The sequence below is a fragment of the Tyto alba genome, unplaced genomic scaffold, assembly GCF_018691265.1.
Source record: "Tyto alba isolate M040663 unplaced genomic scaffold, T.alba_DEE_v4.0 Super-Scaffold_33, whole genome shotgun sequence".
Lineage (NCBI taxonomy): Eukaryota > Metazoa > Chordata > Aves > Strigiformes > Tytonidae > Tyto > Tyto alba.
This window is the reverse complement of record NW_024881308.1, coordinates 18,038,726-18,056,839: the sequence shown is the minus strand read 5'-3', so window position 1 is coordinate 18,056,839 and position 18,114 is coordinate 18,038,726. Positions and strand designations below refer to the sequence as shown.

Below are 18,114 nucleotides of genomic sequence, written 5' to 3'. Positions count from 1 at the left end.
TCACAGAGCTGTCAGGAGTTTGATAAGGACATCTTTTGTCTGACAGGTAATAATATTTCAGAGAGTCTGATTCATCCAGACATGATCACAAATTCTTACTGAAAAAAATACACAAGAAATCATAACAAAACTTTACACTCCCTTCTTTCAAAATAAATTTAAGCTGCAGGTAATTAATTTGCCTTTTTGGTTGCTGGCAATCTTGATATGAATGTGGACACAAACCAGAAAACAGCAACTGAGAAAGAAAGACACAATGTAGAAGTGTAGAGGTGAGGAAAATAAGGCATCACCCCTTCCCCCTTTACACCCCTTACTCCTAAATCACAGTCCACTGAAAGTTCAGAACACCATGCGACCTCCTTTCAGGACAAATTGGCAGGACATGTTTCTAGATAAGTTGTGACACAGGATGAGGGAGGAGAGAGCATAAGGGAGCTTCAAGAGTGGAGAAGAGAATGTCTGTAATTAGAGTAGGCAGGGCTTACACCAGAAGAACAGCTCTGTAACTTCCTCCAGAACCCAGCTCAAGATGCCGTGCCAAATAGCCATTGAGAAACTAGGTACAGATATTATGAATGCCAAACTATAAAGAAAAATTATTAAAAGTAGAGGCAGCCATTAAACACTTCTCTCTACTTAACAGAAATTCCTGATGCACAGGTAACTGCAGAATAATGCCCTCTCAGTGAGACGTATTGCTTCTTATATAAGAAATGCACATTATACGTAATCATGTCAGCAACAGATAATGAGAACGTCACAACTCTGCATGCTTCCAAGAAAGAATGAATTATACACAGTTATGTGAAAGATCTTCAAGCAGACCTGTCTAAAAAAAAAAAAAGTGGTTTATGCTATTCAAAGCCATGATGCTACTGACTGACAGTAACACTAATATATTACAAACCTACTTAGACCACCCCATGCCCCATACACCCATGTTCTACAATATGTATATTTATCTATACCTGCCCTCTGTCCACACAGCCTCCAAAAACCTAAACGGACACAAACCAAACCATACAAAATTAAGTTTCTTCTGTCTACCTAAGAGTATATTTCCTTCATTAGATCCAGTTTGGGATGTTTTCCTCTCTTAGTAGTTAAGACACCAGGATATTCTTAATCATCTTTCCTCAGTCATTCACCAGTTTTAAATAAGCATAATTAGATTCAAGATTGTGCAATTAAAGCAGTCATAAGTAGATGCACACGTAGGACATTACTACAAAAACAGTAACTAGCAACCACAGGTCACACCCAGCTTGTATAAACTCTAGTTTATGTAGTGAAGTCAAGAGTCCTAAACCTTTCATTGCTCACACTGGTTGAAGAGGATTCCGAATGCTCATGTGCACTTTTGTATCTATAAACTGAACTACGCACAAGTGTGGAAAAGAAGAAAGAAACCTTATGGCGGGTAAGTTAAAAACAGCCTGATTGCTCCAGACATCACTCTTCCAATACTGATGAGTGATACTTGCTGAGGAAACAGGATAAATTACATCTACTTGTTCTCTTAGCAATTTAGCCCTTTTTGGGTTAAATGCATTTATGGGTTATTCTACTAGAACTGATTTTTTATTTTTTTTTTTTTAATATAATGGGTCTTGACCATATTCTTTTCTCCTGTAACACAGAAAAAAAGACTAAGAAAATATTTTTCTATCAAATCCACTAACTACTCCATACAGTGCTTTTGCAGCCACCTAATCAACACTCTTGGCTAGTGATTTTGGCAAAATGCCACATAGAAGTCCCAGGCTCTAATCCCTCTCTGCTATCGAATTGTTGTCTGGCCTGACAGATCATTTGATGGCCTCTGGAATCCCATGTTCACCGCTCTACAGAGTGGCTATGGTAGCCTGTGTGATGTTTTTTTGAAGTGGAATCCTAGTACCTATGTATTATATTGCACTTGCTCCCACTCTCATGCTGACTGGAAAGATCTCTAGTTAGAAAGATGTCATGTAATACCCCCTTGCCTTCCGCCCTCCCCCCCCCCCCCCAAAGTCTATCTACAATTTAACCTAAGGATTTTTTTCTGTTATAGCTTCAGCTTTTTGTCAGAGGGAACAAGAACCCTGCATGCATAATGATCAGCATTTTCACCCGCGATCACCAATTCTGCAGACTTTTGCTTATGAGCATGCTCCCAATGTCTATCCATTAGAGGATAAACACCCAAACAAATTTTTAGAAGTTTGTCCAATTGTACATTAACAGGGTTGTTGAAAATATATTTTTCCAGAGAGATACTGAGCAGAAAAAGAAATTGTAAGATTGAAATTGAGACTGTGAGGATCAAAACAAGGAGAAATTTGAAGTACACATGGTCAAAATGCTGGTATCGGGCTTTATTGTGCCCTTGCCACATATATAAACCATTTGTTGCTGATCTGCACATATTCACTAGAAAAGCCTGTGCAATTGCAGACTTCGCAAGGTAAACCAAACCATTAATGCAGTAAATTCTTAAAGCTAACCAATGCTAGCCACTGCCTTCTTTATCCTTCCTATTTCTCCAGGTGTCCCCTCTTACTCTGTTGTACAACTTGTCTTTGCCTGTGACATTCCATCCTGAAAGTCTTAGCAGGACTGTTTAGGTCCTTAAATGTCAGAGTCTCACTAGTAACAAACCCATGGCTGGGTTACTGTTAAATCCTGTATGTGCTGCGTTTTTTTTTGGCAGACAGGCAAAATGCTCTTAGTTATCTGCATCACTGCACAACTAATAATACGCTCGCTCCCCACCCCAAAGAGCCTGGACATTTGACTTGCACAGTTCAGGATACACAGTGGTTGGATATACACAGGTAAAGTGTTGCAAAGCTAACTTGTTTTCAAACTCTGAGCCCAAGTGCCCTTCAGAAACATGTTCCAATTTGCTCTTAAATTAGAGGACTCGATGTTAGGAATGCTGTTTTCTGTAGGTCCTTTTCAATTAAACATATTTAAGTCAGGAAAATAAAGAGATGATGCAAGCGAGAAACTTTCTAGGCCCTTTACATCCTGCAACTCAAACATCACACTCCTATCAACCGATTTATTTTTTTTTCCAGGTGACATATCTGAAACAAGGCCCTTCACTTAACTGAAAACACTCAAACATGTTTATGCTTACAGACTACAGGAAAGCAACTTGCTCCAGGGCCTTACTGCAGCCTCAGAACTGCATGTGCACATTTATATTTCTTCCAAAAAGATGAAAAATTGGTATAATTATGACATCAAGACTTCACAGAATACAATTCTGTGCTGCAAACACAGCAGAAAACTCAAATCCCTCCCTCTCTATTTCTGTAGTAGAAGCATATGGATTCTTTCATTCCAAGTGATTCAAGGCAGTGCTAAAATAAGTCCTCTATCTTCAGTGAAATGATGGAAGTATCGATTACAGCACCATTAGTCTGAAAAGGGTTGACATGCTCTAGTCATGGCAGGAAATTTTCTTCAAGTGAAATTCCTCTGGAATATCATGCCGAGGAAGGGCACTTCTCAAACGTGTTCACAGAGGGATCTGTATTTTTCTGCTTTTTGTTTGTTGTTTTTTAATTGCTTTTTTAATTGACCAAAGAACAAGAAATGTTGAAAGCTTCTGTAATCTGTGTTTCAGCGTCCCATTTCCAATAGTGGGCAACCTATCACAATACAACAGAGCAACCCATAGCACTACCGCAAGACATGCCACTCCTAACCCTACTATCTGTCATCTGCTGGTTATCTTCTTCCAAAAGAATGTAAAATAACACCCAGCTTCAAGCAACAAGACTGTAAATTAACTGAGATACAAGATACGTGAGAAGAAAATGTGCAAGGTTGACAATGAAGATACTAGCCTTCTGTTCATCGTCTGTCATACAGTGTGCCTAGGATCAGGCATGCCCTTGCTCATGAGAGTTTTAATACTTCTTTCTGTACATTTGTAAAGCATTCTGGGAACTAAAGATCCCTACAGAAAAAGAGTAGGAACATGGTGGAATAGAACAGTCTCTTTAAACTTTAACAAAGTCTTATCTACATACAATAGGTTTTTGATTAATTTTTTTTTTAATCAAAGATGAATTTTCTGAATGGGTGCTTTACCTGTCTCTGAAGGATGCCTGCAGAAAAGATATTTTAGCTGTTCCTCTAAGTTGTTGTTTATTTTGCAACTTTTAATAACAGTGGATTTTTCCATTTTCCTAGAACATGGAACTTCAGCTATATATAAATGTAATAAAATTACTACATTAGAAGATACAGTGTTTTTAATTAACTTGCCTTATGTCTTTCTAGCCCTGAAAATAGCAAATGTCAATTGGCAATTCAAACTAAATAAAGCTGCACACCACACCTCTGACTACAGCAGCACAGAAGTAATCCTGAGGAGAGGACAGGCCTTCAACATCACTCTGAACCTCCAAACAACAGTGCAATCTGGGGACAACTTCACATTTATTGCAAGCACAGGTAATTTTCCCACAGCACTCACCTCACATCCAAGTCACTCCAGCTCCAAAACATTAATGCCTTACAGCTCTGTGTGGTCCATTCCTGAATCATCAAGCTTTGTCCTGTATTGTTCAGGATGCCTTGTCTTAGGCTTAGGAGCTCCCACTTTAAAGTCCAATCTGTACCTTAAGGGAATAGACAGTTAAGGGAGTAATTAATAGAAAGGTAGATGCCATCCTCATTCTAAAAACAAGCCTATATCTCTGTTCCTAAGGTCCTACCTGCAATACTGCAAGGTGCCTCCATTCTGTAATCCCCAAACATTTTGCACCTTTACCTCTCACAGACCATCATCCCCCCATTTGTTTCCTCTCCTGACTCTCTACTTCACCTGTTTAAACTCCCCTTGATGAACTTCATGTGCTCCCTATTACTAGAACAGTCTACATGACCCCATTCATAGACTCCTATCTGTTCCCAAAAGGCTTCTCCAACAAATTCTCCACGCAGCTACTAACTCTTAATGAAATATGTATTAAAACGTGTGGCCCATCCTGCCTAGATATTTTTGAACTGTCTAGAATTTGTCTAGAATGATTAGGGTTGTACTCATCTTCACTGAGTTGTGCATATAACACAGAAGGCAGCACAGTACAATTCTATGGACTGGAGTGCTGCTAGTTTACACTGAATAAGCATTTGATCTGATAAGCCACCATCTTTCAATGTAGTCATTAAAAAGAAAATGGAATAGAGACCAACACTGACCCCAAGTTTGTCACCCACAGCTGTCATTCAGAATTTCTGTCCCTGTTCCCTCTGGCAGGTCCATCTCCAGCAGAATCACAGCGGACCAAGGCCATATTTAACCTTTCTGAAGAGAGTGCCAGTGGCTGGAGTGCAACCCAAGAGGCCAGCGAGCCTGGCTGCATGAACATTGCAATATTCAGCCCAGCCAATGCTGTCATTGGACGATACAAACTCAAACTCCGGATTGTTTCTGGGCACAAGGTCTCTTCAACACTCCTGGGCCAGTTTGTGCTACTCTTCAACCCCTGGTGTCCAAGTATGTTTTGATGTACTGTGTCCTTCAATTAACTCATTGTGTCAGTCAGGAAATCTGGCTGTCACAGTAAAGCATGTACCTGACAGTCACAGCTACAGAAAGATTTTTTTTTTTTTTTTTTAATCAACATCAAGGATGAAGTTTTTGCCTCATTTCAGTGCTGCAATGCATCAAAAATCCATCCTCTTGCTTGTACAGTAAGAAATTATAGGCAGGAAATATTCCAAATATTTATTCCATATGATTTTTCCCTCTGATACTTGTGTTCAGCTGTAAACCAATCAATACATACCAGTAAGACACATAGTGAGATTAGTGAAGGGACAGGAGTATAGTCAGTTCCCCTCAAAGGAACTTCATACTTATTTTATACACTCTCTTGATTACAGAAGTATAGGAGAGAGTCCTAAGTCTGAATGCATTTGCGGCCTGACCTGTTCCCTAGACCTCCTCTTGAAGTGAGATTTTCAGTTATAGCAAACCAACTTTCCTTTCAGCCAGCATGTCTGATTCTGCTTCTAGATGATGATGTCTACATGGCTAATGAAAAGGAGCGATGGGAGTATGTCCTGAATGATAGTGGAATCATATTTCAGGGACTGGAAAAATATATTCAACAAGAAGCTTGGAACTATGGGCAGGTAAAAAGCATCACCTCTTCCAGAATATTGAAAATAATAACAGTGCGTAACTAGGCTCCTGAGGGGAGAGAATCATTATCTCAGTATAAGAGTTCAGTACTCCTCTCTCACGTAGGATTTTCTCACAGATATATGTCTTGCTTATCAATACATTACAGCAGCAGCAGGATCATTTCCCTATCTGGCACGTGCTAATACAGAAATAAAATAAACGGAGCACGATTTTAGTTTTCTTTTGCCTATTACACTAACTGGAAAATTCTCCTTGTTTCTTGACCCTTGTAAAGGGCCAAGGAAGCCATTCCAGTATTAACCTCTAGGTACAGCGATGCTAGTACATCTAAATATATACTGGGGCAGAAGACACTAAAAGGATATTCCAAATTTACTCAACCGTAGCAACTCAAGTTGGAAATTCTGAAAATCAGTTCGGCCTTCTAAGCATAACTGCTACAAATACAGGCGTAACTACAGCCCATCTGTAGTCACACAGCTATCCTGCAACTTGTTGGGCTAGTCAAAACCATTCCTGACCACTTCATGCCTTACAACCGCACCAGCAGTTGCACAGAGAGCATTTCTACCAATCCTCTTGATCACTTTGGCTACATTACATCAATAAATGAAAGAAGGCCAGATCTGCTTTCTGTCTCAGAGGTCAAGCATCACCCTTGCCTGACGACATCCATACAGCATAGCACTTTGGCATTCTCTGGGCCCAACACAGTGTCTCTGTGAACCTAACCCACAATAATTATTTCTCTGAGTTTCTTTCAGTTCAGATCGTCTGATATAAGTGAAGGCAGCCCATAAGAGTGAAGCTTTCATAACAGAAGGGTACCTGTAGGAGCATGACAGGATGTGAGATTGTGCGAATCCTGCTGAGCCAGACCTGGAGCGGTCTTGGCTGTTCCACCAGGCCACATAACGTCTTCATGAATCCTAGTAGCTATGGCCCCAAACCATGCTCTTAAACATGCTGTCTTTAAAATACTATGGAGAGTCAGCAGCCTAGTGCTTATACTTCCTTCTTGGCCCTGTCTTCTGTAACAGTACAGAAAATGCCTATGTTACCAACATCATCCTATTAATAGGTGGGAAGTTTATCCCTGGGTTTATTTATTAAATTAGCCCTTTATATATTGCCTGTTTTGATTTCAGTTTGAAGAGGATATTCTTGATATCTCTCTGACCATACTGGATCGAAGCCTGAACCACCGCCAAGATCCAGCTGTTGATGTATCCCACCGAAACAATCCTATCTATGTGAGCAGAGTTATCAGTGCGATGGTAAAGTGAACAATTATTTACAGATGTACAATGCACCTATGAACAAAAACCCCAATATTTTATTTTGCACGTCTTGATGTTTTATATGAGTGGCTAACAGAAGAGGTAAAATGGAGATTTATTTTCAAGGAAAAGTACCCCAAAAATTTAATTTACCTTCTTCCCAAAAGTTTGTTCACAACTGAAGGATTGTTTCCATAACTTTTGGGAACACTGAATCTCAGACATATTTTCCTAACAGATTTTCAGTCTGTTATATCTTTTCATTACTTTGGAAAGCCTGTGTCCACACTGAAATAATCTGCTAAGTTTTCCAAACACAAAGAGAAGCATGAAGTATTTTGGAAAACCTAGTGTTGGTTTGGCTGCATTTAATGTATGTATTTAGTATTCTTCACTTAAGGGGATTTGTTTAGTGAGGCCTGTATGCATTTCCTTCAACAAATAGTTACGTCTTCTCAACACACCCCCATCCTCACAAACATATAAATGCACAACTACACAACTTAAGTTTTCTATTTTATAAATAATACATGTCTTACCACATTCCTTATCTGAGATTCATCCTTTATAGCTGTGATCCTTTTCACCCTTTTAGACAGCACTTATTTTAGGCGATTTCAGCTTCAACATGAAGTACTAAAAGTATGAATACTTAAGAAAAAAAATCATTAAGAAAGAACTTACTGTTTTCTGTACAACAATACATGACACTTAAACAGGCTTCTAAAATGGATGTGCACAAATATATGAAAACACATCTAACAAGTCTGAGCAAGCTGTATGTACTATATGCACATTTGCAACAAATGCAGATTCAGAGAAAATATGTACTTTTTAAGGCTTCTATATAAATCACTTGAAAACGTGAAACTATATTAAATACACAGTGTAACAGTATAGTGACACACAAGGAGGTGAAAATAATCAATGAAATGGAGAAAATTTTAAAAGGCTAGCAATCAGTATATTTGGGAACATCTGTACTGATAAGCAAGGCAGTTTTGAATCATCAGACTCCACAGTCTGATCTAGGTTTCATCCAATTGTTACACTTAAGCAAACACAATTCTAAGAATCAAATACGATGTCCCACCACTCAGCCAGTGAGAACAGTGGTACAAACAAGGTCATTTCTGCCTCTTTCCTTCTCTTCCTTTTTCTGTAAATATTTTAATTCTCTCATGAGAAGGACTATTTCAGGTTAACAGCAACGATGAAAAAGGAGTAGTGGAAGGGAAGTGGAATGGAAAGTACTGCTCAGGAACCAACCCCCTGCAGTGGAGTGGAAGTGTGACCATCCTTCGGAAGTGGTACAGGGGGAGATACAAACCTGTCCGGTATGGCCAGTGCTGGGTCTTTGCAGGAGTAATGTGCACAGGTATCTGTGTTATCAGAAATGAAGCTTACTAGAATTTCTGTAGTTTTATCTTTGTGACATCAAGCTGTTTCAACTCTGCCAGAGAGAGTGCAGAACCTATGCCCTCCATGTATGAAGCGTTATTTTCTTCTATTTTAAATAGCCATAGGTTGTAATACTGCACCCCAGTTTTGTGAATCATCAAACAAAAGGCAAAGTGGTTTGCTAGGCTGGGCTGGTGAAAAAAACAAGGTTTCCTGTTTCAAAGCTAGGATTCAGAGAAAACCAGTGGTCTTCTAAGTCTCTCCTCACAATGCCAGTTTTCTACTGTTGTGTCTTACCTACTGGTGACACGAAACCAAGTCACAATTCTGAGGACCTGTAAAGAGAGCTGCAAGTTGGGAAAAGCATTTCATACTAGCAGTTTCCATTCAGACCTGCTCTGAGAGACAAGAGTCACTTTGGGGAAAATACAAAGCAAAAATAATGCAATCGAGAGGTATGTATCAGAGAGGAAGAGGAAAAAGCACCAGGTAACACAGAAACAGACAAAGGGAGAAAGTGGGAGCAAGAACAGGATAAAGAATGAACATTTAAAATAAATGGGTGAATCCAAATCTTCATGGCAGCGAAGAATGTAATGTGAGTGGAACTGTCTTCTAAGCAATTCTGTACAATGACTGTAACTTGTGTCATATCTGAGAGAGAAGTTTCTGAGGGAAGTTTCCCCGCTGAAAACATATATGCTAGACTGCTTTGGCAAGAAAAACAGAAAAATACTTTCTAAATGTCTGTAAAATAGGTTTACAGAATTTTTATGGTATTCTATATTGCAGTTCTGAGATCCTTGGGAATACCTACTCGTGTTATTACAAACTTCAACTCTGCCCATGACAGGAATATAAATCTGAGTATTGATAAGTACGTTGACATTTCTGGAAAGACCCTGGATTTGACTGAAGACAGTGTGTGGTAAGTATATTTTTTTTCCTTAATATTTCTTCCATTATATTCTCCTCTAATTAAAATATCTAGATTTGTGCTCCTGAAAAACCACCCCACTCTGATGCTCCCAGTGATATAAAACCCCATACTAAAGAATCAACAGAGCAGTGTTCAGAAATGTAGTATGCAGCCAGTTTTATCATTCTGAAGAATTAACAGAGATACTTTGTACCATTTCTATTCAACATATAATTTGAAAATATAACTGCTAATTTTGTCTCTACTGTATGAACGTATACATTTTTCCAACAGATATGTTGAAGCGATTAACCTCTTGCCCAAAAAATATACCAGCTTGTCCCTCGATTACTAGAGCGAAGCACTCTCAGAAGCCCCTAAGTTTTACATTCAGCTCCTGCGCTACACGCTGTTGCTTGTCTCTGTCTTTCACGATTACCACTATACATCCCTTTCACAATACCGAGAGGTTACTAAAGTAAAGGTAATACACTTAATGCAGCTCAGAAAAATTCCATACCACCCCTTAGGAAAAACATCCTGTCTCTTTCACCTCGGAGAAGCTGTTAAAAATTATGATTTTGACAAACAAGTGCACAGAAATTATCACACTGCACATGTGTGTTGTACCGCATGCATCAGTGTTTCAGTCATCAAGCACCCTACACCATGTGGACTGAATGGAACAAGGGTGACATGAAGTAGAAAGCAACTGTGAATTAAATACCAACAGATAGCAATGTGCGCAGGAGATCTTTGGCTGTACAGTACGTTGTTCTGGAATGTCCAGGATTGAATACTTGACTCTGCAATTAATTATTTTCCTTTTAACATTATTTTTTTTTCATAGCTTCCCAACGTTTCTCAGAGATCTGAACGTAAAAAACTGGCAAAGAAGAGGAAAGAGGTACTCGAGAAAGGAGTCACCAGCTGGTCTCTCCACAGCGTTTTCTATTCCCTTGACTAGGGTTATGCACCAGAAATGTATCAAATCTTTCAATATATAATCAATTCAATGAATCAGGGATTCCCTATTCTACCTCCCTTACAGGAATTTCCATGTCTGGAATGAAAGCTGGTTCATTAGGAGAGATCTTGGCTCTTTTTATGATGGATGGCAGGTTCTGGATGCTACACCCCAAGAAAAAAGCAAAGGTAACACGGTTGTAAATATTAAAAGCTGTAGATATTCTTACTCCTAAAGACTGCTACTGAAATTTCGGGACAACTCTCTTCTATCTACTCCCTGTAGATGTAGCATTAATTTGGGTGCAAAAGAAAAATAATATCCACATCAACTTCCCGTACGATGCTTTTCTGTCAGCCTCTGGATTGCCTACTAGCAGGCAAATTCTTACTTTTTTGATCTTCTGACTCCACCAAAGCCATCATCTTAGGTTCACTTATCTCACCCTTGCTTGCCTTAGCTCCTACCACTACACAGATACATAAAATGACACAGAATAGCTAAAGTTGGAAGGGACCTTTAGAGTTTGTTTACTCCGATCTCATGGCTCCACACGGGGTCAATCAGAACAGGTTTCTCAGGACCATATCCAGTTGGGTTTTAAATATTTCATAGGATGGAGACTCTACGAGCTCTCTGGGCAAACTGTTGTAGAGTTTGACCACCCTCATAGAAAAAGGTTTTCCTTATATTTAAATGGAATACTCTGTGTTTCAATTTGTGCCCGCTGCCACTTGTCCTTTCACTGGGTATCACTGAGGAGAGTCTAATTCTGTCCTCTTTACACCCTCCCATCAGATATTTATACACATTGATACGATTCCCCTGAGCTTTCCCTTCTCCAGGTTGAACAGTCCCAATTCTCATCCTGTAATCATTTTTATGGCCTTTTGCAGGACTTGCTCCCATATGTCCGTATCTTTTTTGCACAAGGAGTCCAGACTGGACACAGCACTCCAGATGTGGTCTCACCAGTTTTGAGTAGAAGGAAAGGATCATGTCCCTTGAGCTGCTGGCAATGGTCTTCCTGATGCAGCCCCGGATGTTGTTTGCCTTCCTTGTGTGTGTAGACATATTTGCTGGCTTGCATTGGACAGATTTAGCAGCGAAACAAATGAAAACCCCTTTTAGTAAGATGATAAGTAAAGATTTTAGAGTTTATAGTCACAGGGTTGAACCGAAGATTTTACAACAGAAAATAAAATTATGCCCCATGACTCTACCCTATATACAGGACACACTGAAATGGGTAGGAAGAGATTTCATATGATGTCCCTGTGGCATGCAACAACATGACATATATGTACAAAGCTACATGAAAGAAGCCCCAAACTGTTCTCTGGTTCCAAAACCAAGTGACATAGAATGGCTTTTGTTCACAGCACTGAGCTCCCACCCCAGACCAAATAGCACAGCCTCCTGGGAACAAACACTGGTCTGTCCCATTCCTTGAATTCTTCACAGCCTCTGCCTGAAAGATTGCTCATTGACAAGGGGAAAAAAAAAAACACACTAAGAAGCTTGCTAGCAAGTAAACAGTGTGGATGACCAACGGCCCAATGGCCACTGGGTTCACAGTTCGGCTCTGGTTTTATTTACTAATACAGACACAACTTCATTGATCTAGTCTGATAACCTCCATCAAAAGATTCATTTATTTGGCCATTTAAAACCCATCAAACTGCAGATAAACTCCTTCTCATTACTCAATAATAAGTTTACCAAATTTAGCTTCCTGGTTCTTCTCAATACACATACAGCGCTGATGACTCACATCTCATAAATCTGATTGTACTTCTGAATTAGCTCCCATTCTTTCCTCTCCTTTCACTAGACAGCTTAGCATACAGCCTTGCAAGCTGTGGAGGGTTAGAACATTTCACATAGCACACATCATAAGAAGCGTTATCTCTCCCTACACCTTATTAGCTTAACATCCTCCTTCCTCTTTGCTCCTACCTTTTGACAGAAAATGCATGTGGAATCTCTGGACATGCAGTTACCATAATACACAGATATAGAAACAATGCACTTTATCCAAACTTGTCTTTGGAGTGACTACCTCCACCTCTTGCTGTGAGCATGAGGATTTGTGTTCTTTTGCAATAGTCAGTCATTCAACCTCCCCCTCTCCCTATTATAGGTATATATCAGTGTGGTCCTGCCTCCACCAGAGCCATTAAGGAAGGGGATGTGAACCTGGATTACGACAGCTCATTTGTGTTTGCAGCAGTGAATGCTGACTATGTTACTTGGATTCACTATAGCAACAAAAGAAAAGAGAGAATTTATTCTGATACTAAGAAGATTGGAAAATTTATCAGCACGAAAGCCGTGGGCACCAACTCCCGTGTGGATGTCACTGCTAATTACAAATATCCGGAAGGTAAATTCTTTATTACAGTTGTCTTGCCACTGACGTTCAGAAGTCAAAAGAATTCAGGCCTTCATGGGATCAAGCAATGACTTAATTTCTTCACTACTTCTGGAGCAAAGTAATTGTGAATTTTCAAAGTCTTAGGGGTCATTGTCAGCTGATAGTGATTCAATATGGCCTTTGTGGCCCTCGATGAAATACTAATATATTCAATACAAATTCCAAGCTACTTCTGTAAAACATTCTGTCCCAGCTGTTCTGATCAGCTGGTGAGAATATTTCTGTTATGGCATGCAGCAACAGCCATTCTGGAGAGTAGTTCGGGGAGAGTTTCGGCAAAAGTGTTTTTTCACCCTTCTTAATTTTAGAGGAGATGGCAATTGACCCAGTTTATGCAGAACTGAGCTCTCCCAGGCATTATCTTTCTCCCGCTCACACCTTCTAAGAGGTGCCCATGAATAGCCAGCTAAAGCTGACAGGCAGGTTTTACTTTCCAGCCTTCATGGCCATATATAGTCATTTGCTTTTGTGTCAAAATTAGCGTTTAGGTTAGACCTCACTTTCTCCTCTTGTGTCCCTTTGCCCTCCTCAGCTTTCCTAAACAGTATTTACTGAGAGCAGTTATGGCTCCATTGCACTATATCCAGCATGCATGAGATCTCTGACCATGTTATCTTTCAAAGCAGGATCCTTGAAAGAAAGGCAAGTGTATAAAAAAGCACTGAAGCTGCTTGGAGTAAGAAACACTGGAAAAAGAACTAAAATTACAAGACCTAGAAGACGATCTACCATATCATGGAGACAAAATATGACACAGCCTGCACAAAAACCCAGTATCTCAGGGAAGCTGATCCTCGATGCATCTCCTGTAATCGGCCAGGATATCCTCCTTACCTTGGCACTCAGGAACTTAATCTCAGATTTCAAAACCATAAAGGTTAAACTGAGGGCTTCAGCCATTCTCTACACAAGAAAACCAAAGGCAGAGATACTGCAGTTGTCTAGGTCTATTAAACTTGGATCTGAAGAAGGTAATTTTAATTTTATTACAGATTAGGACAAGACAAAGCTTTGGTTTGTAGCCAAATCACATAGAAACAATGAACGGCTCAAAGTGTATGATCTGCAAATGGTTAGAGGTTAAGGCTATTAAGGGGAATAGAAACTTATATATTTGCCCTGTCTTAAGCATTTGCTTTTGGGCACTGTCAGAAAGGATACTGAGCTGGGTGACCTTTTGTCTGACCTGGCACAGCCACTGTTGGTTCTACATTATGACATTTTTTGCTAAGAAACAACAACTAAGAGACACACGGGAGACTACTCAGCTACCAGCTCCCCATCAGCAAAGTATAAAGACTGATTAAAGGGGGAAACATGAGGCTGTGTCTTTTGCAGCAGTAGGACTCTAACTACAGACTGCAGTGAGAGCTACACTACCTGCAGATAATGCCCTTTGCCTTGCTTTTATAGGAACAGTGCTGAAAAATTATATGTCTAGCACAGATTAATATAACTACTCTCTCAAGATAATACATAACACATTAAAACTCATTCTACCGTTCCAGCAGTAGATGAACTTTTTTTCTCAACGTACTGAGATCCACTGCCTTCCCCAGTGGCACAGAGGTTGTGACTGTGCACCCACTTTAAGGCAGAGGCTGAACAGCTGCATCAGCAAGGGCATTTAAACCAACCTACCTTTTCACTTCTGTCTCCTTTGCAAGGAAGGAGCATTAAATGCTTCTGATAAATGAAAAAAACACCATCAGGAGTTGCCACATATATCCATCCTCAGAACTGTCCAGCTACTGAACTGTACCTGATCATTTAGTATTTGATGTGAATTTAAGTAGAAGTCACCTACGAGCATCATTCCTGTCTATTGCCTGTCAACACCCACAAATGGACAGCCTCAGGGTGATAGCATCCTTGCTCCTTAAAATACAGCTATATTACAGACAGCTGGTACTTAGACACAGAGAAAAGAAGAGGGGGAAATTCTGTTTCTATTTCCATTCCAGTGAGAGAGATTTCATTCAAGATCTCCTATTCCCAGTACAAAAACTCTCTGATGGATGGCAGGAAGATCCTAGTGACTGCTCTGTGTGAAACCAAACAGGGAGCCTCGCTTCTAGTGGAGAAGGATATTGTACTTCAGGATCCTTTTCTCACCATCAAGGTAAAAGCCAGTCCCCTTTGTGTCCCTAGAGTGACGTGTTGAGAAGAAGCACCTAGAATCCTTACTCCATCTGCTCCTCATGGGAAGGAGTATTGGAAACGAAATCATGCCTGAGGGCGATTTTATCTTGTTGCTCTAGTTGCTCTAGTAATAGGCCATATGACACAAAATAAATTAAATAGACTAAGGAAAAGCAAACCTTTCCGAGGCATAGAGGTGCTATGGTATTCTTGCCAGTGCTTGTTGACATGGCACTGATAAAGTTCTCAGTGTTTCAAGGGTTACTAGGTAAGATTATCTCCATAGAGACAAACGGAGAGATCTAGTCCATATCTAGGCCTCCACTTTTGTCAGGGAAGTCTGATCATTCTCTTCCAGTTTATTTAGGAAGCCTGATTTTTACCTAAGACATCTTCACTGACTAGCTGATAATGCCCGGGGCTGTGAAGCTCATTATTACTAATAATCAAGGATGTTCTTTCACCTTGTCAGGAAAAGTGGCACTTTTCACCTTCTGTAACATCTTCCCAAATGATTAATAATTAGAATTGGAGGCGGGGTTTGCCACTTAAGACTGACTTCTGACAAATTTTGTACAATGGGTAAAAAGCAATTCTTAGTCTACAGGAAAGACCACACACTATGTCTGTCTGGAGACAGTCCTGGGTTTGCACGGCCCATCACATCCACATAAACTAGCTTAACTCGTTTTGGACAGCTCAGCACACTCACATGCTGTATCAGACATGGGATCAAATGCTATCTGCCTACTGTACTGTAAACATCATGGAAGGCGTATGATAATTCACAGCCTTTCAGCGTCTCCAGGCTAGATTAGCTATCCCAAACCGCTCTGTCAGTAGGATATAGGAAAAGCAAGATTACGCACAGGAATAAAAAGTTTGGATTTTTGTAGGTCTGGCGATTTCTGAATACCAAGTTCTAGTGAGACCTTGTAAAAAGCCGCCTGTGTTGTATCATGTAAATAACAGTCAGCTTATATAGGGCAGATGCTTGAATTAAATTACCTCAATTCAGCGACGAAGTTTCAACGAGGGTTAATGTTTCCATTGACTGAAATATCTGTATAAACATACAGTCAATAATATAGAAGTGTAATTGGGGTACTGGACTTCTCCATTATGTTAATTAATATTACATTATTTACAAAGATAACCAGATATGCCAATTCCAGTTTATCTCAGTCAAAATAAGGTAATGAATGCTTATTTGCTCTTTGGCATTCTATTTTTTTTTTTTTTTTGCCTGCCACAATTCACCTCTGTCTCACACCTCCGATGTTTTCTAATCCTAAACCATACATTTAGCCTAACTAAAGCTAATTTGACTTAAACTGCCTACAGAGTTAAGTCATATATGCCAAGTTAATACTTGCATTCTCATTCTGTTCTCGCTCTGTTAAGTATCGTATACTGTGTTTTACATAAGACCATACATTGACCTAGTTAAAAAGTTAGGACTAAATGGTAGATTCTACAGTAGTTTATTCTTTCTCAGCCACGCTGGATGGCTGATACAAGCCTGAACTCTGATGCTGAAAAATATGTACGTGTATTAATTCCTGTCTCCTTCCTGTCCAGGAGTTCCTAAGAGGGTAAGTGGTTTGCAATGGGAATGAAAAGAGAAAACCATGAGAAAGAAGTGAGACTAATGTCATAGCTGAGAAGAATGCTTTCTCTCTGTAGGTCCTCGGTCCAACAGTGGTACACAAGGCTGTTAATGTGCAGGTCACATTTACCAACCCGCTGTCTGAAGCGGTGACCGACTGTGTGCTGAGAGCAGAAGGTAGTGGCCTGCTCAAAGAGCAACTCAGAATCAAGTACGTAAATGCTATCTACCTAATAACTCATTCACTTTGGTGGGAAATCTGGAATAAAAGTTGTTTTTTAAAAAAGATTCTGTCAACCTCATGACTTCTGTTTGCACCAACCTTGGACAAAATACCATCATGTCGCACTAGTTAGAGTTTTTTACACCTCCTTTGCCAAGCTTTAAATTACAGAATTTGAGCTCCTCTGAAGATAACTTTTCTGATCATTCCTCAGGCATCCAATACATTTTGCCCTCACAATACAACCCCTAAATCTTTATCACAGGTTGAGAACTGCAATTATTCTACCACATCCATTACAGCTTGATTAGTTCCTCAAGGATGGTGGTGTGGGGGCTGTGAACATGGAAAGCTGTGTCCACCCGTGCTAGGAGCATACAAACACAGCAGCTGCTTAATCTGACTGTTACTTTCCATACTGTCTTAGATTTGGGGACTATGAAGAATATGTAGCAAGAATTTTTCATCTGTTTGAAATTACAAATGTATTCTCTCTTTCAGTGTGGCAAGAATGGCCCCCATGGAGAGCTCAACAGTCCAATTTGAAATCATTCCCTACAAGAGTGGCACCAGGCAGCTTCAGGTGGACTTGGTTTGCATCTATTTTTCAGACATTAAAGGATTTGTGATGCTTGATGTGGCTCCAGCTCAGTAATATAACCTGTACATCAGTTCAGTTTTGCCTCTGTTTATGAGACTGGTGCAGTGTTCATACATTATTATGTGTAGGATCACAGAAATGCAGACTGCTCAAAGTAAAGCGATGTAATATGAACAGAAATGAATAAAAAGGTACTATAAACTATACTGTAACGACAGTGTCATCTTTTTCATTCCCTAACCTGCTTTATGGACCTTCATGAATAGAATTATTAGTGGAAATCATTTATTATTTAACTTGAAGGAGAGGATCAAATGTGATGGTTTTCAGCATTACAGCCTGTAGCAATGATAGCAGTTAGATTTCCAAGGAATGCCA

At 39.8% G+C, this 18,114-nt stretch overlaps 1 protein-coding gene across 3 annotated transcripts; it reads left to right on the top strand.

Annotated features, from left to right (window-relative positions):
* Positions 1 to 1,051: 1,051 nt before the first annotated feature.
* LOC104362470 (protein-glutamine gamma-glutamyltransferase 6) lies at positions 1,052 to 17,925 on the top strand. Of its 3 annotated transcripts, none has more exons than XM_033001025.2 (13): positions 1,052 to 1,423; positions 4,282 to 4,455; positions 5,264 to 5,503; positions 6,026 to 6,144; positions 7,306 to 7,410; positions 8,638 to 8,815; positions 9,631 to 9,766; positions 10,809 to 10,912; positions 12,868 to 13,110; positions 13,785 to 14,132; positions 15,126 to 15,283; positions 16,990 to 17,123; positions 17,637 to 17,925. In XM_033001025.2, exons 1-13 carry the CDS (start codon positions 1,417 to 1,419, stop codon positions 17,788 to 17,790), a joined length of 2,100 nt encoding a protein of 699 aa, XP_032856916.1. In that variant the 5' UTR covers positions 1,052 to 1,416; the 3' UTR covers positions 17,791 to 17,925. The 3 variants fall into 3 exon arrangements, with proteins under 3 accessions (XP_032856916.1, XP_032856915.1, XP_009967082.2); XM_033001024.2 differs by having other exon boundaries at positions 1,054 to 1,423; positions 7,306 to 7,434; XM_009968780.3 differs by having other exon boundaries at positions 1,056 to 1,423; positions 7,306 to 7,434; positions 13,788 to 14,132.
* Positions 17,926 to 18,114: the final 189 nt, after the last annotated feature.